Here is a 27,438-nt window from a genome sequence, read left to right as displayed (position 1 = left end):
TCGTGCATCCAGTACCTACCAACTGTTTCTGACCATGGTGAACATTCCAATTTGGACGACACTCTGAGACCAGTCATCTTGGAGACAGTCTGTTTGAAATGGCACACCCCACTATTGATTCTAGTGTATCCAGAATGATGGCCTTATATATGTGGACAAACGGGCAATCCCAAATCATGTGCAACAAGTTGCCTATGTCCAATTTACATCAAAGGCAGTATGGGTCCTCACCCTTCTCCATCTCACACAATGTGCGCAGGGTGAAGTAAACCCTATAGAAATACTTGCTTTGGAGGAGTCATAGTGGGCAGGGGTCACCAACTTTCTAGCGGCCAGCTTAGCTTCTACCCAGACTTCATTGCCCAACTCCCCAAGTCCGCTTCCCATTTTCCTTTAGTGACACCATTGGGTCGGGGACATTTACTACCGGGTGTTCGGTACAGACGGCAAAGATCCTTTTCCCCAGTAGTCCCCACAGTGGGCTTGGGCTCCAACAGGTGAAATTCCGCAACTGAGACCAAGCGGCTTTTATAAGTTTCCAATGCATGTCGTAGTTGCAGATAGACGAGGAACTGGAACCTGGGAGCCCAAATTCTCCCGTCAATTGGGCAAGGATAAACTGCAGCTATGAGCCCAAACCTCGTCCATCGTCAAGATCTCCAACCAGTCCTAAGTCTTAAATCCCTGCATCTAGGATAGTTCACCCAGCTAGGACCCGTGCCACAGTGGTGTCAACCTCTTCTTGCCTCCCCTCCATTTTAGGGCCCTGTGTCGACACTCCACGGGGACTGCCGTTATAGGAGGCGTCGTCGCCAGAATGTTGTTCCTCTATAACCAGGGGGGGCGGGCCTGTCGGTCAAAAGCAGCCCCCTCGAGTCTTGCTGCTGTGTGAACACCCGTGTCTGTCTTAATTAACTTCTGTCTAATTAACCTATCTTTGTGCACATACCTGCACACGTCCGCAACATGAACGTGCATTAAGTAGTGGTGGGCGGAATTTGCGTAGTCGCGCTACGCAAAGCTTTGCAAAACGGTAAAAAATCTCCGCAAGCACGCAGAGTTCCGCGAACACGTGGAATTGCTTGTCCCGCCCGTTCGCAAGGCTTTTTTCGTGTTTTGCGAACGCTGTTTGCGTGCTCGGGGGCGAAATATCTTGCGAACATGCATTTTGAAAGCGCGGACAAGCAAAAAATTCTGCAAATTCGCAGAATTTTTGGCAATTTCACGTTCTCGGCGGAACCCAAAATTACCCAAATTCCGCGAGCGGAACGGAATTTACCGCCCAGGCCTAGCATTAAGATGCATAGACAACTTTTAGCTGTGCTGCATACCAGCTCGGATGCAGCTTTTTTAGTCGTTTCTCCATTTTGTGGATTATAAAATGCTGCTACAACCCGTGACCTGCTGAGCATATATTTCGCAACCTCCGGCCGGGTATGTATTTTTGGAAAAGGCTCAGATCTCGTGGACTAATTTAGATACCTGGCCCCGGCGGCCTAGACATAGCCGTGGAGGGGGGGTGAGGTCAGAGGTTCAAGTGCGGGGGGAGGGGTTGGAGCCTGTTTATCCTTCGCCTCCTCTTCGACTTGGAGACGCTGAAGACTCTATTAGGGGTTAAAAAGAACAGCAATGAACTGCGGAGGTCTCGGAGGTTACTGTGCAAAAGCTGCCCCCTCGTCGCCATGGAAACAGACGAGGTCTGTAACATCCCTCCGTCGCTTAGCAACCGCCTCCTCTCCCCCCAGCGAGGGGCTCTTCCAGGCTCCCTCCCGCCAGGGATGCCAGCATCACGTCTGGACCGGAGGGGCCGTCTCTGGGGGGCGCCATTGTGCCGCCCTGGCGCGGCTCCTGCCCTCCCAGCGGCGGGGCCATTGAAGGGAAAGGGCAGGCGTTTCATCCTCGGGGGACCGCAATAAAAGAGCGCTTATCTGCTCTCCACAGGGACGTCGGAGCGCTGTGCGTCGGTAAAGAGCAGCATCGCTCACCGGGCGGGGGGGCGCCGGCACTGGACTATGTGCACCCCACCCCCTCGGCACTGGCGGGGGCACAACCGTGCCAGCGGTATGTGGCTCAACAGCCAGAGGCTGGAGGGGGGAGTGAGGGTGTGTTGGACAGAGCAGAGGGGACAGGGCAGAGCGGAGGGGATAGAGGGGACAGGGCAGAGCAGAGGGGAGAGAGAGGACAGGGCAGAGGGGATAAAGGGGACAGGGCAGAGGGGATAAAGGGGACAGGGCTTGAGGGGACAGAGCAGAGGGGGCAGAGGCGACAGGGCAGAGGGGACAGTGCAGAGGGGACGGGCAGAGGGGACAGTGCAGAGGTGAGAGAGAGGACAGGGCAGAGGGGACAGGGCCGAGGGGACGGGCAGAGGGGACAGTGCAGAGGTGAGAGAGAGGACAGGGCAGAGGGGACAGGGCAGAGGGGACAGGGCAGAGGGGACAGGGCAGAGGGGACAGAGCAGAGGTGAGAGAGGACAGGGCAGAGGCGACAGGGCAGAAGGGACAGGGTAGAGGGGACAGGGTAGAGGGGACAGGGCAGAGGGGACAGGGCAGAGGGGACAGGGCAGAGGGGAGAGAGGGGACAGGGCCGAGGGGACAGGGCCGAGGAGACAGGGCCGAGGGGACAGGGCAGAGGGCGCAGTGACCAAGGGCTGCCGCTCACACGAGGGTTACTGGGCGGAGGGCCATGTGACCCCCGATCCCCCTCACCCGGGGAGGAGGCCCTGGGCAGAGAGCCCATCCCCCTATGACCAATGCTTGCCCCTACCCCGGGGAGGGGGCACTGGAGCCCGTGGGTGCTGCACCAACCACTGACTCATGCAAACAGTTTAGGGAGCACCATGTCCCTGACCAGACCGGACATATGGACTCACTGTCCCCGGTCCAGCGAGTCCGCACGAGGGCAGGCCGGCCATTGGGATAGTGACGTCACTGAATGGCTGCTGTGGCCAGGGAGGAGAATCACTGACCCCCCCACCCCCCTCCCAACCCAACCGGCCTTCAGGGGCGCGGCATGAAGGCAAAGGATCCCATTGGCGCAGCCTGGCCGGGCTCTGGTCCTATGGCAGCCACGTGCACGCGCCAGGCGTGCCCGAGCCCAGGGGTTTTATTCGTACCCCCGATCCTTTAATACCCCATACATACCCCGCTTCCGGGGGTCTGCCCTGAGCCCCCCGCACCAGCCTGGCAGAAGCCAACATGGCACAGGCCGCCAGTCCAGAAGGTTCACTCCCCCCTGGACAAAAGGTGCCCCCCCCCATATCTCTACTGCCCCCCGGGGACTAGGGAGGGGGCACAGGCCGCACTTGTAAAGGGGCCACAGTGGCTGCGCATACAGACAAAATCCATAGGCAGCGGCTGTCCCCTCGTATGGTCAGTGTATTGTTTTACAAGCCCCCGTAGGACGGGGAGGGGCGCTCATTGAATTAAATCTGTCCAGCAGCAAGGGTCAGGGGGTAATGGACGACCCTTGACCCCAGAGGGCTCCTTGGAGCGCGCCGCTCCATTAGCGCACCTCCAAGGGGGCCATTATCCGGATGACAGCATGGCCGACCCCCCTCCAGGGGCCCTGGGCCAGGGATGGGCAGAGCCTCTGTGCCCTGCTGTGGGGCACCCCACAGAGCCAGGACACTACCCACACTTCCACCTGCGGCGGCACGGACAGGCCCACAGGGTCATCACTTACAGGCACGTGCATCAACCATTTTTGCGAGCACAAACGGTGCGATTCGCAAAAATCAGCCGTTTTACGTCCATGAAAAGGGCTTCTGCGATACACCAACCGGTCAGCCTCTCGCAAATTAAGAAATTGCAAATTATTGAGATTTCTTATATTGCGCGTGCATTTAAGGAATTGCAAATTGCGATTCCTTAAATGCAATGCATGATGGATTTGCAAATTGTGAGTTTGCTAACAGGGGGCGCAAATTACCATCAATTTGTACTTGATGGTAATTTGCAAAAACTTTGAAAAATGTACTAAAGTGCATTTTTCAAAGTTGTAGGTTACACACACACAGATGTCCTTGGGGCATGTGTGCACAGATACATTTCAGGGGTGCAACAGGGTGTCCTTTTGACACCCTTGAAATTGCATGCGCAATTTGCGAGTACCTATTGGTACTCGCAAATTGCGCATGCAATCTCCCATTCATTCCTAGGCCCATAGGAATGAATGGGAAGGCATGCCTTAATTGCGACTCGCAATTTACGAGTCGCCATTAAGGAAATGTTTGGGAATCGCAAATTTTATAGCGATTTCTACATGCATAGGCTTTTGCAATTCCTTAATTGCGATTCCTTAATAATCGCAATTAAGGCATCGCAAAGGCCTAGATTGATGCGTGTGCCTGTAAAATCAGTGACAGGCCACTTCCACAGAGTGAGGTACAACAGGATGGGACGGGGTCAGTCGCCAAAAGAGCTCCCTTCAGCCGAACCCGACACGGCTAAACTAAACCACATTCAGGGTCGGATTGGGAACACAATTAGGCCCGGCACCGAAGGAAAAAGTGGCCCACATTTCCCTTTCATGAAACGTTGATTAGTATCGGGAGTAATTCTGGGAGAAATCTGTGATAAGTGAAGCTTTCTAAACTTGCAGAGTGTTGGCCAAGACTAGACCATGAGACAGACCATTATTCCACTGCGTACACCCACAGGTTTCCTCACCGGATCTTCAGGCCTATACATTTCTATATTTCTGAATGTTAGTCACCTATTGGTCCCTTAGTTTGTGATTCCCCATCCCATAGATTCCCAACTATCCTATATTATATCAGGCCAGGAGTCTGAGACCCATGCGCCAGGCCCGGACTGGCCGTTGCGGGCACTGGGCAATCCCCGGTCGGCCGCAAGGGTGGGAGCCGTTTTTGGGCCCCTGGGGGCCGTTTTTGTTACAGGGCCTTTTTTGCAGCATAGCTGCAAAATCGGCACTGTAACAAATTCGGCGGAAAAGCGGCCCTGGTAAAGAGCTCGGTGGCATCCCCCCCCCTCCCCAGGGGCAGGAGGGGGGGCCGGCCTAGCACTTTGCCAGGGCCGGTTTTGGTTCCCAGTCCGGCCCTGCCATGCGCACCCTTCGTGTCAGGAGGCTCCCGTTTACCCTCAAGGAACCAGGGGTCTCTCTGTAAGACAGGTCTTTGGGGATTGTGTAGGAAGCTGGCTGGGTCTATACTATACCCAAGTGAGGTATAGTGTGCACAGAGTCCAGGGAGTCCCCAGGGGTATAGTTAAAATAGATAAGTACTAACCGCTCTCTTTGTGGTTGTGGGGGCGAGCAGTTACGCTTATCCAGAGGGTGTGTTAAGCGTTTCTTATATTCACTCAATCAAGGAATGATTACACACACTCAGACAGAATCCAGAACAATTGCGTAAGTATAAAATAAAGGTATACTTATGCTTTACTTCTAGAACCAAGCAGGAGTCGGAGTTCCGATGTGGCCGAAGTAGGTACGGATGCGGGTCCCTGACTTTGATGAAAGTGTGACTATAGGTCGGGCCCCCACACGGAACTCATGGGGCACTTACCAGAAATTCTCTGAGCATGCGCCGCTAGAGGAAACCATCCTCTACCACATAACGCACCTTATCATGTGCACCACATACATGGTCTTCAATACACTTATGTTTTAGACCACTACTTTAATATTCACTCACTGGAGGTCCTGATAAAGCCAGCCCAATAAAGAGAGCCTGGCTGAAACATGTTGACCGGAAAGAATATCAGAGTTACTAAAGATCTCCACTGATATTCGCCTCTCGTTTTTAACCACTGCCAAGGGCCCAAACATTAAAATAGTCCCTTTTGTTACCGGAGACCCTTCGGACAGTTTTTTTAAATTCTCACTCATTCACTTTCACTGCACACTCACTGCACAAAACCTGCTCTGGTGTATCCAGGCGTTGAAGCAACACCCAAGGTACACTCGGTACCTTGGGTGGGACACAATGAGGACGCATGTCACCAATCAGGTTGGCGAGTGAGGGTCTTCTATAAACACAAATGTGTTTCCCCTGTACAAACATACACTAGGAGCACCTTCCTTATAGCTAGTTCTCCTTTATACATACATATACAGGGATGGGTGCCATGTTGACTCTTCACTTTTCTCTGCATCAAAACAAGCAGCCTGCAATGGCAGTGTGTGGGTGTTACGGTGCAAGGCCGCTAAGGGTGGCACAATAGATGCTGCAGTCCTTGGAGGCCTTCCCTGCTCAGTGCTCTTGGTATCCATGGTACCTTTTGTAAGGGATCCCATGTGGCCAGAGAGGTGCCAATTGTAGGTACAAAGGTACAGCTTTGGGAAAGAACACAGACCCTGGAAACCTGATTGGCAGGGACCCAGGTCACATCAAGTCAAAGTGCATCAATTGTCAGGCAAAACATGGGGGGTACCACGCCAAAAGGGACACTTTCCCACAGATTGCATACAATTACATATTTGATATCTTTTGTATTGTGGGTAGAGACTTCATCTGAATATGGAATAGCTGCAGGAATTCACTCCAAATGCCTCTCCTCTCTGTATACCACTTTCTTGTTTGCTGTGTGCATCTCTCTCCTCCCTATCACCATTTGCCCCTCTCTCTAGTTCTTCCTTTGTCCCTCAAACTCTTCTTTTCCTCTCCTTGGTGTCTCTTATTCTACCTATGTGCTTCACTCAGTCTCTCACATTTCCCAGCTCTCCTTTCCTTTCTTTCTCTTTGTGTACAAATACCCCCTCTGTCCCCCACTCCTGCCTTCCTCGTGGGTTCTTTCTACAGTTATTTGTACCTTTCTCACAGGCCTTTATTCCCCCTGTCATTTTGTATCTCTCCTTGAAGTTTTATTTCATTTCTCTGTCTTGCAAACATGTCCCTTTACTCCATCCAGCCTCTTCCACGTCCCTCTGCCCTTGAATTTCTTTGTACTATACGTAATGCTATATTCTTATGTGTACCCGTTATTGCTTCTCTGCGGACAGTAGCAGAAAGTCCACATGTGCCTGGAGGCCGCGTTTAAACCAAAGCAGAATCCACAGGTGGCGTTTCCTTCACCATTCCATTCCTTTGATGAAAGAAATTCCACTGGTGGATTGCAATCTACATTTGGCACTATCTCCTGGAATGCCAACAACCTCAAAACTAAGCCCTAGACCTTCCTTCCTTTTGTTGTCATAGACCAGGAAATGTCTCACACCCTCGTCTGCTTTCCTCTCCTCTCCATCATTTCCTTCGCCATTCACCTTTCTTGTAGTTTTATATAGCACACACTCCACCCAAAGGTATCGAATTGCTTTACATGTACACATTCATTTTTTTAGGCACTGGGATATTTAGTGATATGTCCGAAATCACGGAATTATGAGCTTACGCTGAGACTCAAACCTGGTTCTCAAGTTTGAAAGTCAGCAGTTCTGGCCATTACACCACACCCCCGGCATTTTCCTGCCTCCATCTTTCTCCACTTTAGTTTTCCAGACTTCTCTCCATCTTTCATCACTTCTCCCTTTCTCTTCCCCCTCACTCCCTCTGTCTGCTTTTCTAGCACTCATCCTCTCTCCTCTACCTTTCTTTTCTTCTCCACTTGGTTTCCTTTTCATCTTGCCATGTTTTTGTCATACTTCTGCACTCTGCTGTCTTACTTCTCCTTTTGTTTCCCTCCACATTGCTCTCCACGATTAATACATTTTGTTACTGTCCTGCCATGTCTAGTCTCCCTTCCCTTTGTCATTTTGGCCCCAAATGAATTGGGCTTTCTGGGACAGGGTTTTCATCTGCAAGCAAGCCATCTCTTGTTAGACCCAGTTAGCCGGGCCCTTAACTTCGAGCTCTCCAGAGTGGCGCTCACAAGGACATGTTCTGCTCCGCAGCTAGCCTCTTCCATAAGTTATGCTGTGCAGGTCCGGACTGGCCGTGCGGGCACCAGGCAATACCCCGGTGTGCCGCAAGGGTGGGGACCGGTTTTGGGCCCCTGGGGGCCGTTTTTTCAGCACAGCTGCAAAATCGGCCCTGTAACAAAATCGGCCAAAACCGACCCTGGCAAAGAGCTCGGTTGCACCCCCAGGGGGCCGGCCGTTCACTTTGCCAGGGCCAGCTTTGGTTCTCAGTCCGGCCCTGATGCTGTGGAGTTTTTATGCAGAGCAGCCTTCACTGCTTTCTTGGCCTGCACCCCTGCCCGGAAGTAGTAGGCAGTGCCAAAGTGCCAGTCAGTATATCCCAGCGAGACCTTTGTTATGTTGGTAGGAAAGATTCTTTCTAGCTCATGAAGCTCTATGCAGATTCCACCACTAGCCCATGAAGCGCTAATCCTTTATGGGTTCCAGAGTAGCGTGGTACTTGCCAAGAAAGCGTTTGAACACATCAGGGTTACAAGCGCTACATAAATACAAACCTTTCTTTCCTTTTACCCCTCCCCAACCCTTTTCACTCCAAATAACTGACTAATATCCACCACTCAAATTACTTTCATATTTCACCATACTAATTCACCACTAACCCTTTATGGGTTTCCAGAGTAGCGTGCTACTCACCAAACAAAAGCACTTCAGCACCCCATCAGGGGTTAGAAGCGCTATATAAATACAAAACTTCTTCCTTCTTCTATCCTTCTGAATCCCAATAACTGACTAACCTATCCACCACTTAAAATGTACTTGCATGTTTCACTATACTAATTCAACACTAATCCTCTATGGGTCCCGGAGTAGCGTGCTACTCGCCGAAAAAGCGCTTCGACGCCTCGTCAGGGGTAGTAAGCGCTATACAAATGCAATTACAATACAATACAATAATGTTCTGAATTTTCCACATCTTTCGATACGAGACCAAAATGAAAAGTTGCGAATGGTGAGATAATAACAAGTAAAATATAAAAATTGATGTTTCTCTGAGAAATAAATGGCAGGTTAAAGGCAGAGGTGTTCTGTGTGAGCCGCGTCTTGTAAAACAGAAAAGGCCCTGAAAGGTGATTGCATGGCGGCGACCCAGCGACCCAGACTCCCCAGTCGATTTAAAGATGGCGGCCTGTAATTAGAAGTGGGGTTCTGAGGTCCTCGCGCGGTTTACCCTTCATCCCCCCTGGGGCTGACGTACTAAGTATCACTCTAAAGGGTGGGTCGTTCTAGCGCCGGCCAAGCAGCCTATCCCGATAGTGACGGACTCAATGAGACAGGCCGTCAATAAGGCGAGGTGAAAGCTTTCAAAGGCACATCAAAGCGCGGTGCTAAAAGGGACAGTTTATCAGTGAGCACTGGCAGACCTGCACTTAAAAGGCCAGGATGCTCAATCCTAGAAGGGAGCTGGAAACCCACTCTGCGACACACTGGCACTTTTAATGCACTCAGAGCTGGACATGCACGCGTACCAATAATCGAAGTGGCTGTGTCACACACTAAACACATTTCTGTACATTTAGATCTCCTCTACCGGTCTCCAGCTGGACTCGATCCATTCCAAAACCATAACAACTTGCTTGCATGCACTATGCAAGTCCCAAAAGGAAGCACGCGGCACACTGTTTTTAGGTCGAGCCTAGCCCAGCGCGCATGCGCTGCTCTATGGGAGGCTTCTTGTGAGCACTCCAAACTTCCCCTAAACTTGTCCGTGTGATTTTTGTATCTTCCACAGATTCCATTGGCCATTGCGTGTCTTTCAAAAACGAAAGCCTGCACCTGTGGACACGAGTGTGCAAACACCGATTTGAGGTGAAATCTTTAAATCTAGAGCGAAAAACATTGAACGCTGCAGTAATGTCACATCATGAGAATTACCAACAAAGACTGAATTGGCGATGCGCTATTGATAAACAAGTTATTAAACTCTGGCCATCTGTATGTATGAAACATTGTTCTTTAATTTGCACTAGTTACAAACAGGTGCATTTAAGCCGAAGCAGAGAAAAGTTTTGCTATTTGAGACCTAGTCCTGGTGTGAAGCCAAGCAGGTCTCGTCGGTGTTTATTACAGTGTTGTAATGTATCTACACTGTTGTAGTGTATTATAAATAATTAATTATGTAACAGGAAAAAAAGCAACTAAATCCCCCAAAAAATGATCTTTTACAGAAAACGTGTGCTAATGCTTCATATTATGTTGTTTTTAACACACACACATCATACTCATACATATTTTTAAATTAACCCATGGCATTTAGTACAATTGGAGCTAAGAAGGGTAGGAAGAACAGAACTGGTAGTACAAGGTAGAGTTTTGAGGCCAAGCATGATACAGGCATCCGTCTCAGGGTTTGGGATCGAGTGAGCATCTGTCAGAGATATGACACACAGACCTTGTGGAGCCAGGCATGGTAGAGGCATCTATCTAAGGGTCTGGGACAGACCCAGCGAGGCTACTCATGTTAGGGAGCATCTGTCTAGGGGTATGACACACAAACCCTGTGGAGCCAAACATAGCAGAAACATCCGCAAAGTGTTCAAGAGACCCTGTAGGACCACACATGGCAAGAAGCATCCACCAAAGGGTACAAGATGCACCCTCTGGGAGACGAAGCAGAGACGCTTGCCTCCATTAAGGGGTCCAAGCTAGACCGGACAGTGAGCAGACCAAAGGCATAAGGCACGTATTCTTCTAACCGAGAGAGGCTCTTCACCAGTGAAGATCTGAGAAGATCACACCGGCACCGTGGCAGCTTTAGACATTACCCGTCTCCTGGCACCATCGATTCCATTCACTCGATCTCCTACCAATGGCTTGCGGCTGGCACTTACCGACGTGTTCTGGCACTGTACACTACTGCTGTTGAAGCGGACGGCGGGCACGCGCTGCTGCTTGCCCTGGATGCGGAAGACGCACTCGTAGTTCTTCTGACCAGACTGAGGCTGCGGCAGGTTCTTGGCACGGAGGGTGATGGGCTGGACCACCCCCTCTGGGATCAGGATCTCACCCGTCGGGATGATTTCTGGGCACCCCTGAAGGAAGAGAAGACATTGCAACATTAACACATGGTCGAGTTATACGAAAACCACACAAAAGACATTCAAATCACAGTCCTGGAAAGGAAGGGAAGGACTGGTAGGGTCTGTGTACACATGGAGTGAGATGTCCACTCACACTGACCCAGAGCCCCATTCACACAGGAGGCATGACAGGCACACATATGTGTGACCCTGTGTCAGATCATTTTGGAACGGCCATCATTGTGGAAAGATTGGTCTCCTCCAGTGAAAAAAATGTAAAGATTGGCAAATGGTGCATTTTAAAGCAAATTAATTTAGTGAGAAAGCAAGGTTTATAAAGCAGTGGGAACATATAGTCTTGAAATATTAAACACATTAAAAACTGCCTCATAGCATACTGCATTAATACGTTCAACAGTTGTACAATGCACCAACGCCAAGCCCTTCAAAGAGTGTTTTTGCCCAATATCTTGCACTGCAAGCGGCATCGACCTTGGAAGAAAATGCTCAAAGCAGGCTTTGGGAAGCACACACAGCTGCTGGCTGCAATCAGCCATACAGAAATATATGCAGACAGGTCCTTACGTGGGAGGAAAAAAGTCGGGGCTCTCTAAAAGGCAACACGTAAAATACATTTCTGTGATTCCCACACTGTGCTTCCCAACCAGTATTTTGGTTTCTCTCGGAGATGTTATTGCCCCATATACTTCTCTATATATAGAACACATCAACTGACATTCACCTAGAATCTGCCAGTATTGTTAGCTTTATCAATGGTTATTAGCAGTTTAAGATAAATGAGTAACAATGATTTGTTGTAAATATTTAATATTGGTATTATTTCATTTCTGAAATTGTGAGACTGTGAATTAAATATTACCGAGGACTAGTTAAGGAGTATTGGCATTCAAGCATGTGTGCTTTATGTTACACAGGTTATGTTATATTAAGGAATGTATTGAGCGCACGTACCTCAAATGGTTTCATGGCGCTATACATGTATGCCCTTTTTCTCTGCACATCTCGTTGAACAGCATGTCTTCAACCTCATCTGTTTCCTCTTCGGCACCCTCTTTTCACTCTCCCCTGAATGCACTGCTTTGGATGTTCCTCACATCACCACCCCCAACCATACACTGCACTCACTCTAGTACTTTAATTTCTTTTATTTTACCTTGTAAATATTTTGACATCTGTGTACTCCCTTCACACACCCATTTACACAGAATTTCAACTGCAACTGGGATTCATAACCATTGTTCTGAGTGCTCTGCAGAGAGGCCAACCCACTGGCAGGCACTTTGCTTTGCCTTCAGCTTCAGTGCCAGAGTCCTCAGTCAAAACCCCCTCTAACACTTGGGACGACTGAAAATATGCACTCTACAAGAGTATTAAGATGCACGAAAAAAATACAGAAACACAACAGGATATCCGTTGTTCCCAAATCAATCCATTAATGTTCAGGACACGAAGATCTGGCCAGTAGTAACGCCACACAGCATGTAAGTGTCTTAACCATAAACACATCTTTCTCCCTTTGCGCTGGACTCCGATATTTGGATGGATTTCAGAAGCGAGCAAAACGCCTAGTCCTCTTTTGGATCAATTTCCCGGGGGAACAATACAGCAGCTCCACTTTAACCGTGGCGGCAATTCCGCAGCGGTGCGGCGGGTTAGCGGAGTGGGTGGGGCCGCGTCGGCCAACGGACGTGCGCAGCACTACGGAGGTAGTACGCGCGACGGCCATTGGCCGCCAGAAGCATCGAAGGGGTTAAAAATGGCCAGCGGCTTGCAGACAGGGCTTGGGTTGTCACCGTTGGGATGGTTAGGGGACCAGGGGTCTCAGCACAATATACAGAACACAAGATTAGAATTAGAACACTCCCCATTACCAAGGACAAGGTGTTGAATCACACATAGTTGCATCAGTTCTACCCCCGAGGGTGGGATCTACGCTTGTGAATGACAGTCATCTGGCCTCACGCAGGGAGGCAGTCTCCGGTGCCCGAAACCACGATGCGGACAGCATCACTGCCCTACAGTGCATTCCACCTTTAGAAAGTTAAGCTGCATTGCCTGACTTCCGTCTCCTGCTTCAGAGCGAGGCAGGACAGACAGCCTGGGACAGGCAGCCCAGTCTTAAATACATCGATTTCATTAAACATTGTATCTCTAAATAAATCGATCTATTTAATATTTTTTTAGGTAAACCTGTATGAATTTTGAGGGGCAGAGCCCAAAGCCCTATAGGAGAAACCACCCCTACAGCTTTAGTTCAAAAGTGGTCGAAAGTTCAAATGGTCTGCTCCCGTCCATGGCCAAAACTAGTCTCTGGTGCAGGGAAAGGGGCCATCATACTAGAACAGACTATGCACCTTGTCGCCCTTGGGCTAAGTTAGCGCTTTATAAATCTAACATTCATTCATTCATTATGATCGCAGGAAAGGGACTTAAAGCCCATCCTGAAGTCCGTGATTAATTTGTAAAAGACTTCATGTCGGGGTCCAGAGTTTCATCCAGAAGGGGAGAGGAGTTGGCCAACAGCTCGGGCGGTCGTCCTCGAGACTGGGGAACCGGGTTCGAGTCTCGGCAACGACACTGAACATCCTGTGATTCTGGGCAAATCACTTAATCTCCCGGTGCCTAACAAAAAACAATGAATGTGTCCTCATGTAACGCAACTGGTGCTATGTAAAGCGCTCTGATACCCGATTCAGGTCAAGTTTGCGCTATATAAAACTCTGTAAAATAAAGAAATAAAAAATAGACGCCGGTGGCTGGTGCCATCAAAGGTCTATGTGGCGAATACCAAGGCGACATAGTATTTATCCCATCTCATGCCTCTTTAATAAGGCACCAGACACCGCCGGCCTCTTAATTTCACCCCTCAGGGTTATTTTTCATTCCTGCTTTCTCTTTATTGCTATTCTTCCATCTTTCTCATCCTCAGCCTTCACGGTTAGTTTTGTCTCTCTCTCTTGCTCTGGATTAAAATCTATTCAGGAGAAATAAGCAGCAGTCCCCAAAAACAAGTGTCTGTGGGCCGCACCCGCAACCACTGGGTCAAATTAAGCACTGCCGGAAGTAGGTCTGTGACGTCACTGAAAGTCAACAAGACGCCTACCATCAGACAGCAGGACACAATGGACTTGCCCTCTAGTTCCATTTTGATGTGGTGGACCACTTTATTGATGCCAAGCTGAACTATTAATGTGCCCTCTAAGAAAGGCTCGGATCTCTTCTTGAAGGGCAGCTGGACACAGGAGCTTGGTAGGTAACGTTCTGGCTGCAGAAGGCCTCTGCTTAAGAGCACCGCACCCAGAACGAAAGCGCCCTCAGAGATAGAGCCATCCCACATCAACAAGTAATGGATTCTGCATGCAGCCGGGCACTGCGTTAGGTGTAGGTTGACTCTCAGGATTTTTTTCCCACTACTCCCGCAGGCGGCAAGAGAAACGGTCATGTGTGCTCTGATCTTGTCTCGATTAGATTATGCCAATGCCCTCTATGTTGGCGCCCCTGGCTACCTGCTGAAAAAACTACAGGTGGTTCAGTAGACCGCGGCCAGACTATTATTGGGCATTTCGGCGAGGAATAGTGTGGTTCTCCAACTGCGCTCTCTTCATTGGCTGCCTGTGGCGGACAGGGTCAAGTTTAAATCTCTGGTTCTGGCCCATCGTGCTCTCCACGGTTACGGCCCCCTTTATCTTCAGAGGCACTTCTCTTTTTATGTTCCTTCGCGGGCACTACGATCCATGTCCCTTCGTTTTGCTCAGGTTCTGTGCTTTAACCACATCGCTGCGGCGCGTCTATTCCACCGCAGTGCTAAGGGGGCGGGGGGCCGCGCGGCGGGCGCATGCTGGTGACGTAACCGCTCCGTCACCAGCCACGGTTGAGCTGTGCTCATGACGGAGTGGTTCCGTCATGGCCCCGCCCGCTTAATAGAACGCGCCGCGCAGGCGCGGCGGCCGGGCCATGACGGAACCGCTCCGTCATCAGCACAGCGCCACCGCGGCTGATGACGGAGCGGTTCCATCATCAGCATGGATAGGGTTAAGTTCCAGAGGCTAGGGGGCAGCTCTTTTGTGGTTAAGGCAAGTGTGGCCTGGAATGCCCCCCCCCCCTCCCCCCCTTGCCTCGCGGTCCATCCAGGACCCAGCTGTGTTCAAAAGGAAACTTAACTCATTTCTTTGCCTGATAGCTTCTTCTTGCACCCCTCACGAGTATCTGAGCGCATTATAAATGGATATAACATAACATAACCTGAGGCTTGCATGCAAGAGTCCCAATGGCGCTCCCTTAGAGGGGTCATTTGATGTTGCGTTCCACCTCTTTCTGGAGCACAGTCAGTCGGATCGAGGCAGTGCTACACACAGGGCACTGCAGAAGTCTAACAAACCCCCTGACTGCTAGAATAGGCCCAGTGCCTCTATCTGCGCCTGCAGAAGCAGCTGCATTATAGGCCCAATGTCCTTCTGCGACCACCTGGGCTGCTTCCAGATAGGGCAAGGGACCGGTTCTTGAGACCCCTAGAGCTGTTCAAGCTGGGAAGGTCTGGTATCCATGTCAAGTGACCACATGACCTAATCTCAGGTGGTACAAAAGGGGGTGTGAGTGTTTGATTGGTTCAGATGCTCCGTCCATCACCATCCCCTTTTGTACCGGTTTGGCCGCCATAAGTGTGGCGGGGTATACTCAGACGTGAGTCCCTTGCTCACTTTGCCACTGGATTCAAGCAAGCCGGGCTGAAGACGGCTGGAATGCCAGAAACCGGTCCTCGGAAGCTTGTTTCCGGTCCAGGGAAGGCATGGCTTGGTAGTTCAGGCTGGACTGTTCCCATGAGGCACATGGTCAGACTGATTTGCATATGGCCATGTCTGAACTGGGGTGGCGGAGTGGGCTAAAGAACGGTGATGGATCAAACCCAGATCTGTTGACTGGGTGTGAGTGTTTGATTGGTTCAGATACTCCGTCCATCACCACCCCCTTTTGTACCGCTTTTGGACGCCATAAATTGGCAGGGTATGCTCAGACGTGAGTCCCTTGGCTCACTTTGCCACTGGATTCAAGCAAGCCGGGCTGAAGACGGCTGGAATGCCAGAAACCGGTCCTCGGAAGCTTGTTTCCGGTCCAGGGAAGGCATGGCTTGGCAGTTCGGGCTGGACTGTTCCCATGAGGCACAGGGTCAGACTGATTTGCATATGGCCATGTCTGAACTGGGGTGGCAGAGTGGGCTAAAGAACGGTGATGGATCAAACCCAGATCTTTTGACTGGGTGTGAGTGTTTGATTGGTTAAGATGCTCCGTCCATCACCACCCCCTTTTGCACAGCTACTCTCAGGTGGCGGAAGTGACCGCTTCTTGTGACCAGGAGGCAGCTTCAGCAGAGCAGGTCTGACATCCTTGATGTGAGACCACATGGCCAGTCCATGGATAGCCACAGTGACCGCTTGCTGAGAACATTAACAAGTTGTGCTTCAACTGGATAAGCAAGAGGGCCCCTTCTAGTGATCACATGAGGTGGGCTAGGGTAGGGCAAGGGACCACTTCTTGTAACTTCAGGGCCTGCTCCAAAATACTCCTGGGGACCAGTCGTCTTGTGACCACGAGGCCAGTTTCAGCAGGACATGTTTAGTGTCCACTTCTTCGGACTCCTAAGACTGCAAAACACACAAGGTGATGGACGGAATGTTGCACAATGGCAAAACATTCACACCCAGTCACAGATCTGGGTTTAATCCATCGTTATTTTGCTCACCAAGGCACCCCAGTTCAGACATGGCCATATGCAAATCAGCCTTGACCCTGTGCCTCATGGGAACAGTCCAGCCCGAACTGCCGAGCCAGAAACAAGCATCCTAGGACCGGCTTCTGGCTATCAGTCGTCATCAGCCAGGATAGCTGGACTCCAGTGGCTCCAAAGATTGCTGCAATACACACACTGTCCACTTCCACCAACCAGGAGTGCCCCAGAGCAGCCTCAGTGAACCCTTCCTGTAACCATGAGGCCATAAGCCCAATATCCTGTGATCCCAAGGCGTGCCCTGGAGTAACCCCGGTGACAGCTTCCGGTTGCACTTGTCCTCTGGAGGCGCCATATTTCCACAGAGGGTTCCACTCGAGTTTCCATGGCACAATCCTACAGCAGGCACCGGGTGTGCGTGTCATAAATATGTCTCTATTAGGGGACAGCAGCTGCTGGGGACCCACGTGACAGACAGGGCCATTCTCCCATCACTCTGTGCGGAAGGCGCCTCGCAGTGGGAGTCTGGGCGCATCACGACCCCGCTCAATACCCCTCCCCGCCGCTTCCTTTACTGCTCTCCCCCTCCCCCACCTCCCTGGCGTGATCCTACAAACCAGCCTCCCCAATTACAGCAAACCTTATTAAAAGCACTTTCATTACAGCCTGAACCCTCATTAGGAGTACACGGCCCTCGGCCTCTCCAGGGAGCGCCTCGACCTTCTTCTGTGGATTTACACGCTCACGGCTGACACAGGTGGTGGGCCAGGTATTGTACGACAAGAAGGGGTCAGGGGTCAGCCCTAATTGTTCTCCCCACGTGAGGCACCCCTGCCCTGCCCCATCACTCCTCGGGCCCACCGCGATTGATGAAGCAAAGCTTCGCATATTTTGCGGCTTGCCGAAGTCAAGAACCTCGTTTATGTGTAATAAGGTAACAAAACGTATGTTTTACTAACATTTATTTTGTTTAGGCAAAGTTCCCGAAGCTTGCCTATGTGTATTTCTAATGAATTTAATCCGTGTCCTCTAATATGGCCGCCGCTTGTATTTTAGTTACTGCGCATGCGTCAGCCACACTCACGTGTCCTGACGCGTCTGCAGAAGTGGAGGGAAAGTTATGCGCATGCGTAATTCATAGCTGTGCTTATCATGTGGTACTGCTCGTGCCACTGCTCTTGTGATTGTGTCAATGTAGCTAACATTTAATGCAATAATTTTATTTCTTGATGATGAGTTAAAAGTACAAACCCTATGATGTATTTTCATAATGACATTATTATGTATTAACTTGTTTTCGCTTACTTTTCATGTACCGCGGGGAATGGGGGTCCAAACTGATTGGGAGCCATATTGACGGTCTCTTCTGCGCATGACCAGGGAGCATTGAAAGGTGGCCACTTTGGACAGTGGAACTCAGCCAGCTGGCAGCCACAGTCAAGATGCGCCTGGGAAAGCCACCTCTGCGCTACGAGAACGGCGAATGTTGCTCCTCATGTGTTACAATGTTAATATCCTGCACAGTTCTCATGAGAACCCCAAACCTGCTAGGCGGTACCCAAATATGTTAATGAAGGCTTCAAATCGTGTATTGTGATTGGTGTGTTACCCAAATCCTACCTTAGGACCAATCGAAATTGAGGGATTCTGACACTTTGCAACATTGGGGGGTGGTACACTGTCCCCAAACTGTATATCTACCCTGGGTTCACCTAGTGAACCGTCCGACTTGTCTGGTTTAGCTGACCTGTCACTGACCCAACGCACTCAATAGGTGACTGAAGATACAGAGCGCTGCGGAGCACTCTGTCCGAATTTGACCATAGGCTAAGGTTCTACTGAACCTTAAAGTGCTGGCAAAGCACTTAGCTGGGAGTTCGCTGACCCAACCGGGGTCTTGATCGATAGCTGCAGAGCGGGTGGAGCGCAGGCGTTGCTTCCGAACTGTGGGTTCCGGTCCTGTCCTGAAGAGGGTCCTGTCCTGAGGGTTTGCTGTCCTGTCCTGAGGGTCCTGTCCTGATTCCTATTCCGAGGGTATCCTGTCCTATCCTGGGTGTCCATTCTGCACCTGCTGTCCTTTGAGGGGTATCCTTCCTTGAGGGTTTCCTGTCCTTAACTGACCCGTGGCCAGGGTTTGGTTTCCACACCTTTCTAGGTAAATATTGCTCTGAAAACTCTTAAAATCTTGCACCTTCTGAATTTCTAACTTTTGCTTTAATAAAGTTCAACATTGCACATGTGATATTTTCCATGCCTTTCTGCAACTATTGAAAGTCATTTATATTTTTCCATAAGTTTATTCCTATGTCTTCTCATTTATTAGAAATTATATTTTGCATAGCAGTGTGTCATTTCCTGATATGGTCTAGAACTTCATTGCCTAGATTGTTCAAAGGCCCATTCACCTTAAGTGAAGCGTGTTATTCATTATAAACTCTCCTATAGTCACCCACACTTAGGCTATCCCTGTTTAGATAATACTGACTTGCATAGTATCTTTTCTCGTTACATTTTATTAGTACTTTGATGATTACTCTGTCATTATTTCTTTATGCCTATGTGATTTACGTTATCTTGGTTATTGATTGCCTTGTTTTATTGTACCTCATGCAAGAAAATAATGAACTTTAGATAAACATTTTAAAACTTCCAGTTGTCCGTGGTCATTTAAACAGTATTTGAATGTTATTGGTTGAGTTTGTATTTTGCTGCCTTTCCTTTACAGCTAGCTCCCTGATTCATTGTGGTCATTAGGCACCCGCATCGGTGGATGGTAAGTCGGGTGCACCGAAAATTGGTAGCAGGGAACACACACACACCAACTTGGTAGAGCTCGTGAAGTCACCTGATCGATGTATATGGTGATTTGAAAAGTATATGGGCCCTGAAGCCGGAAACGGCGAAAACTATTGGTCGGGTGGCCTCGCGCGCTCTATCAGTTTTCTGGTAGCTAGAGGATGGTTAGGGACTAGTTGAGAGTAAGGCAGGGATTAGTTGGACTAGTTAAGTCGGAAGCTGCTATTATATTAATGCTGCTATAAGAGCGGCTGTTCTGAGGGAACTGATCACTCTCTTGTGAATACGCTGCTGAAATTCATGAATTACTGTATTGCCATTATTCTTGTTCTTATATTGTTATATGTACTAATCCATGCAATTGTCAATCGTTTAGTTGTATGTTGTCCGAACTCCCCGGGGAATTGAAAGGGCAAGTGGTGAATAGAATCCATTGTCCTGAGGTCACAGGTTCGAGGAAAGTTAGGTGCAGGTTAGGATAACCGGGAAGCACTAACTAGGGTTTTCTGAATACATGTGTGAATAAATGACAGTAACGGGGTTCATTGGCAAAATTCCCATAGTGGCGTAACCTAGTAAGGGTCACATCGGAAGAGTAGCAGGTTCCTCGGAGCTAGCGTGAAAGCAGAGGGGTCCGCTGAGAAACCTTAAACTCGGAATATATCCCGGAAAGAAGTGGATGAGTTTAGGGGAATAACAGGTTCACCGATGCTAGAGTGAAGGGTAGGCGGAAGAGATCTGCCCGCAGCGCGTGAAAAGTAAATGGAAGTAGTTTACTTGCAGTAAAACAATTCTTTCTCTGTCTAGACACTTGAGCACTGTGGCGAATGTGTATTTGTTGTAAAATAACCAAGCACTGAGCACTTTAAAAGAAAGAAAGTTTCCGTTACCTTGTGAAGGGAGGGAGTCGGTCGCGAAGCGTCTCTGACGTCACTCTGTGCCGCGCTGGGATTGGTAGAAGCAGCGGGCGGGTAGCGGAGCTGGAATTGTAAAGGAGGGGTGAGCGCCGGAGCGTGGGAACTGTCTCACGAAGGGGCCGCGCACCCATTGGCGGAGCTTATTTAGTGTCGCGCACCCATTGGTTGCACGAATTTCTGAAGCGCGTTCTGATTGGAGGTAGTTTGTAAACAAAGTTTAGCGCAGAAGTCGTATGTGGCACTCGCAGACTACAGGAACTCGACCTGATCCAAGGCACCTAGGGTTTGAAAGGGATCAGTGGAAGACTAATAGATACGATATTATGTACGGAACCAAGAGAAAAATGTCCCTTGTAAGTAAGGTGAAAAATTATTTCAAAACGGACAAACCGATAAAATCTAGAGAAGGTGTTCTTGTTCCAGCACCCAATACTCCCGCCTCATTCATGATGTTTGACCGAGGGTACAATACCTGTGTGTGGTTGGAGAATTGGGTGAAGTACACAAAAGATGACGGAGTATTGGCTTTTCCGTTAGATGGTACTTTCAATGGTAGGATCTTATTTAATTTAAGAACCCGAATGAATGAACTGCATCCCAGACCGAGACTAACGCAGTATGAGGCATTAGAGGAATGGGAGATTGAGGCTTTTGAAAGAGAAAGACCCCGAATGGACAAGGGTTTGACCAAGTGGTACCCCAGGCAGAAACAGGAGTCCAGGGATAAAAGGATGAAACAGTGGAGACAGAGCATGATTGTTGAGGGTCTGTTTCCCATGATGCCGGCATGTCATAACATTGGAGCGGGTGAGAAAAGTACTGAAAAATGTAAGCATTGGGGGGCCCTGGGGGATTCAGATGATGAACTAATAGATGACATCTGTACCAGAAGTCCGCCACCTTACAATGAGGGAACCCGACCTTCCAGTGTAGGAGATGTTCCCCGACGCCACTTCCTAAAGGAAGAAGACAGGTCCCTGGGACTGGGAGGGGTTGGTCAAGTATTGCCCTATCCTGAAAAACCCGAACCGACGGAAACAAGGGATATATATCCCAAAGTGCCCGCAAGCCAGGAAGAAAAATATTCACGTACGAAAATCTTTTTTCCCAGACCCTTGTATGAAAGCGAAGAGAAACCATCGAATTCAGGACTGCCTTTTGTTCAACCTCCATATGGGGAAGAGCGCAGGTCCTTTAATACTGGAACTTTATTCCCGAAACCAAATTATGGGGGAGGACCAAGTGAAACGCATCCTACTGCCCCGAGTTTTACTCCTCCGTTGACCCCACAGATATTACATGACACAACTTTAAGAAGGGTACTAGTGGAAAAGGAGCAAGAGGCTCTAGCTAGACAAAGAACAGAAATAATTCAGAAAATTTCCCAGTTAAATACCAGTCCTGAGGCATTGACTATTCCAGTAACTATTGGACCGGTGGTCCCGTTATACGGAAATGGTCAGGGAAATCCGATTACTCCAGTTATGACCCCAGGCATGGCAACCCCGAGACAGGAACCGATCATCATAGATGATCAGTCCAGTGAGTGCGAGTCTGAAGTTGCGTTTTTGGAATTGCCAAACAAACAGACTGGAAAGGGAATACAGCAGAGGCATAACCCTTTTAATACAAAAGAAATTAAATTAGAGACAGCAACAGGTACTAGGAATGTCTCTCTGGTAACTCCGGATGAAATTGAGAGTTGGAGTCGTGAATTAGAGAAGCAGACTCCGCAAACAAAACCTTTAGACCTCTACAAGCTGAGGGTCGAAATAGAAGAATTAATGGCAGGAAATGTGGGGTTGGATCGATTGAATACCTACTCTGAAGAAGAATTGTCGTTCATATGTAAAAGCTTTACAAGGAACACCAGAGTGCTCCACGAAAAACTGACCGAAACAGCAGTTAGTATGGGGGTAGATATCTCAAAATCCAAGCCCTTACAGAAACCGTACAGAGCAGACTTCTCAGACAAAGATATAGAACACCTGAATGTGGCAGGGAAGAAGTTGCAGATTAAAGAATTAATGGGGATACTGCAGAAATGGGGAGATGTGGAAAGATGGAGAAGCAGGTGGGCGAAGAAGAGGGAAGAGGTTCGCTCCCGACAAGTGACTCCCGAGTTTGCTTTAAGAGAGGTAGAAAAACCTGAGCAGTTATGCCCCATGCGCGAAGTTCCAGGAGGGAAATATGTGCATGTCCCCTGGTCTAGGCAGGATATTGTGTCCTTCACGAACGATTTTCCAAAATTACGAGAGAAACCAGTTGACTGGTACAGGCAGGTGGAAAGGTTCGTGAAGGTACAGAAATGTCTGTGGAAAGACCTGGATGGGTTTTTCGACATTGTGGTTCCAGTAGATTTATGGACCCAGTGTAAAATAAACATAGACTGGCCGAGTGAGGAGTACCCCAGAAACAAGGAAACTGGAGAGCCATCAAAGGATGTCATGCGAAAATATGAGCAGGTAATTCAGCATTTGAAAGAAAAGGTGCCCGCAAAGGAAACTGATTGGACAAAAATAGATAGAACAACACAGGAAAGGGACGAGACAGTGCACTCCTTCTATGAGAGGTTATTGCAGGTATTTAAAACATACAGTGGTATTGATAACATCGACCTGAAGGATATGACGCACTTTATTTACAGGTTTGTAAATGGTTTAAGACCTGAAATTTGTCAGTGGATAAAAGATAATAAAATCTGTTGGCATACAAAAAAAATGGATGAGGTCCTGCGGTACGCTAAGTACTGCGAGGACGAGATGGCAGAAAAGAAAAAGGCCCTCAAGGAAAAGGTGATGTGGGCTCAGGTGAAGCTCGCAGAACAGCAGGAAAAACAATTGAGTAACATGGTTAAAAATGCTGAGAACAAAGGTCCTGGGGGAGGGGGTGGAGGAAAGCCCCGGCCCAAATTTAGCAGGGAAGAGGCTATGAAAAAATTTCCCTGCCATCAGTGCGGCGAAATTGGACACTGGCGAAACGAGTGTCCCCAATTAGTAGATATTAATGAAAAAACTCCTGATTTAACTCCACAGACGCAGAAAGAAAGACCAAGAAAGACTCAACCCCAGGTAAAAACAGTTCAGGTGCCTCGAGCACCCAAGCAGGTATACAGGGGAAGACAGGCAGAAGATGAAGAGATAGAAGTTTGGGAAAGCGGGGAGAACAGAAATACAGCAACTTCGCAGTATCTGCTGAATGATACCTTCCTTTGTAATGATCAGGACTGACGGGGCCTGAGAGGGGAGGACGAGGAGTGCTTACTTGGCGCTTCCTTGCCGGTAGACCAGTCTGGACCATATATTGAAGGAAAGGTTGACGGAAATGATGTCACCTTTCTGTTGGACACTGGCGCTACCCGTTCTACTGTAAGAACAGTGGACGTTCCAAACCTACCCCTCTCGGGAGAAAATATCCAAGTAGTGGGTGTATCTAATCAATTGATTAGTACTCCTGTTACCGAACCAATGGAGATTTCAATTGGAAATTTTAAACAGATGCATAGATTTGTCGTCTGTGACACCAGTCCAGTGAATCTACTGGGTCGTGATTTGCTGTGCAAAATGAACTGTACCATCTTTTGCACACCAAAAGGTGTGGAAATACAGACCCCAGATGAAGATGGCATTTATAAATTATTGTTACTTAGACCTGACTCAGAAATTAAAAGATTGACCCTGCAGGACTTGCCCCAAGAACTACAGGAAGCCGTAAAGCCAGAGGTGTGGGATTTCACTGGAAAGGATGTGGGGTTGATGAAAGATGTGGACCCCATACAGATAGCCATCAAGGACAATGCAGTATATCCTAACACTAGGCCCTACCGAATGAATGCTGAAGTGAAAGCAGGTGTCACTCTGGAAATACAAAAATTATTAGTAAGAGACATCATACAGGAAGTGATGAGCAGCCCATGCAACTCACCGATTATGGGCATCAAAAAGCCTAGTGGCAAGTATAGGGTAGTGCAGGACCTGAGAAAGGTTAACAAAATTGTAGTTCCTTGCTGCCCTATTGTCCCGAACCCTGCAGTGATATTGTACCAGATTCCTTGGGATGCTGAATGGTTCACTGTGATTGATTTATGTCATGCATTTTTTTCGATACCCCTGCACCCCGACAGCAAATTTCTTTTCTCATTTGCCTTCGAAGGTCACGTGTATTGTTGGAACCGGGTCCCTCAAGGGTATACAGAGAGCCCCTCTATCTTTAATCAGATCTTGAAAAAATGTCTGGAGACTTTGATCTTACCTGGGAACTCTGTGTTAGTGCAGTACATAGACGACCTTCTACTGGCGTCTAAAAGTCACAGGGACTGTGTAGTTGACACCATTGCCCTCCTAAATCATCTGTGTGAGAAAGGGCATAAAGTGGCCCCTGACAAACTACAGTTCTGTACGAAATCAGTAAAATATCTAGGACACCAGATAGAAAAGGGTGTCAGAAAAGTCACATCAGAAAGAGTGAGAATAATTCAAAAGATGCAGTTGCCCCGTACTCAAAAAGATGTCAGAATGTTCCTGGGTGTACTAGGGTACTGCAGGCAGTGGATTCTGGGATTTGCAGCCTTAGCCAGGCCCTTGATAAAAATGACCACGAGAGGAATGCCAGATGTTGTAGAGTGGGACGATGAAAGTCTAATGGCTTTCACAAGACTGAAAAACTGTCTGTGTACGGCCCCTGCGTTGGGAATGCCAGATTATTCCAAAGAGTTTGCCCTATTCTGTGACACTCGCGATAATTGCGCATTGTCAGTCCTGACTCAAGAACATGGCACGACCAGAAGGCCTGTGGCCTATTTCTCTGCCACTTTGGACCCAGTAGCTGCTGGGTTACCAGGCTGTCTGAAAGCAGTAGCTGCTACCTGTGCAAGTTTGGAACAGAGTGAGTCCATTGTCATGGGACATCCTGTGACCGTGTATGTTTCACATGGAGTGGTAATTCTATTGACCAGAACTAAAACACAGTATCTCACCCCTAGTCGGCTGACTAAATACGAGAGGATTCTTGTGGGTGCAGCAAATGTAAGCATTGTTAGGTGCGGTATTCTGAACCCTGCCACCTTACTCCCCGACCCCTTGGAAATAGAAGGTGGGGATGATGATGAACATGATTGTATTGACCTGACAGAGTTCAGTACTAAGCCACGCCCAGACATAAAAGAAGTACCATTGCCTGAGCATGATAAAGAACTATTTGTGGATGGTTCCTGTCTAAGACATGAACTAGGAGGCTTGAGTGCTGCTTATGCAGTAGTGTCTTTCACCAAAATTGAAGAGGCAGGTTACCTATATAACATCAAGTCTGCACAAGTAGCCGAATTGATAGCCATGATAAAGGCTTGCAAAATTGGGAAGGACTTACGCATAACAGTGTATACTGACAGTCAGTACTGTTATGGAGTTGTGCATGACTTTGGCCAATTATGGCTACAAAGGGAATTCATGACTTCCTCAGGTACTCCCATTTGGAATGCAAAGGTTGTTCATGACCTTTTAGAGGCCATCCAGTTGCCCAAAGAACTGGCAGTGGTAAAATGTGCTGCTCATCAAAGGAGCATGGACAGAGTATCACTGGGAAACGATTATGCTGATCGAGTGGCCCAATGGTGTGCCAAAGATCGGTATATTGTAAATCCAAAACGAGGGGGGGCCAGGAACCAGCTGCCAGCTTCAGGTGTTTGAAGAAGTGCCTACGTGGGATGAAGTGAGAGAGTGGCAGGAATCGGCTCCTTGGCAAGAAAGAGAGAAATGGAAGGAGGATGGGTGTAGACCGAGACGTGTGGATGGTGTGATTTTGGGCCCAACTGGTATGCCTGTGTTACCCCGACACTTGCTTGGCACAATGGCAAGATTAATACATGAAGGATCACACATTGGTAGGGATGCCATGATTCTGGTATTTCAACAGACTTGGTACAGTAAAAAGTTCAGGAAGGTAGCAGAGTCCCTCTGCCAGAGGTGCCTGTCATGTAAACAGATGAACCCAGGCAAGAGGACAATGGTTGAACTGAGCAGGATTGGGAGATCAGGGGGTCCCTTTATAAGGATACAGATTGATTTCATCACCATGCCCCGTTGTGAAGGGAAACGATATGTCCTTGTCATTGTTTGCGTATTTTCAAAATGGGTAGAAGCTTACCCTACTCCTCAAAGTGACGCACTGACAGTAGCGAAATGTTTACTAAAAGAACTGATACCTAGATTCGGAATACCATACATTGTTGAATCAGATAAGGGTGGACATTTCCAGAATGAAATACTGGCTGAACTGTGTAAGGCCTTTGGAATAAGGCAGAAACTCCATTGTGCATACCACCCAGAGGCTTCTGGAATAGTGGAACAAGTAAATGGAACTATCAAAAACAGACTAGCAAAGCTGACTGATGCAACTGGCATGACCTGGGTGAAGGCCCTGCCCCTGGTCCTGATGGGACTGAGAAGTGTTCCTGACCGCAAGACAGGCCTAAGTCCCCATGAAATCATTATGGGAAGAGTGATGAGACAAGCATGGGTGCCAGGAAGCAAACTGTTGAGTATTACTGATGATTTAGTGCTTGAATACTGCAGAAGATTGGGTGACCAAGTGCGTTCTATCTCTCGCCAGATTGGAGACGACGGCATCCTCAATCCAACGACTCCTCTCCACAGCTTGGTTCCAGGAGATTGGGTCAAAATAAAGAAGCACACTCGATCAAGCTGTCTGGCACCAAGGTGGGGAAAGAAACGCCAAGTAATCCTGGTGACAACCACTGCAGTGAAGGTCGCAGGTGTTCCTCAGTGGATCCACGCTGGACACACCCAGAAGGTATTGCCAGACAAAGGATTTGAAGAAGAAGGGCAACCAGCAGAGGACCCTGAAGGAGCCAGACCAGAAGCAACTGACAACGAGCAGCCCAGCACCAGTCAGGTTGCAGGAACAGCAGACGTTGGCCCAGGAGTAGTTGACTACGAACTGCCAAGAAACCAGCCTGTGGAAGAGGTCCAGGAAACTGAGCCAGGAGTAGCTGAAGACGAGCTGCCAAGCATATGGCCAGAAGAATGGATACCGATGATTGATCTGACCGAAGATCCTATCAGAACAAGAGAAC

The 27,438-nt window shown here is 48.8% G+C and overlaps 1 protein-coding gene across 1 annotated transcript in view; it reads right to left on the bottom strand.

Annotated features, from left to right (window-relative positions):
• PLXNA3 (plexin A3) overlaps positions 1-27,438 on the bottom strand; it is a 560,833-nt gene that overhangs the window by 111,984 nt on the left and 421,411 nt on the right. Inside the window, exon 10 of the mRNA XM_078664651.1 lies at positions 10,704-10,904. Coding sequence (XP_078520777.1) covers positions 10,704-10,904 — 201 coding nt within the window. The remainder of the gene's footprint in view (positions 1-10,703; positions 10,905-27,438) is intronic.

Source organism: Lissotriton helveticus, chromosome 10 (assembly GCF_964261635.1).
Source record: "Lissotriton helveticus chromosome 10, aLisHel1.1, whole genome shotgun sequence".
Taxonomy (NCBI): Eukaryota; Metazoa; Chordata; class Amphibia; order Caudata; family Salamandridae; genus Lissotriton; species Lissotriton helveticus.
This window is presented reverse-complemented; position numbering and strand designations above follow the sequence as displayed.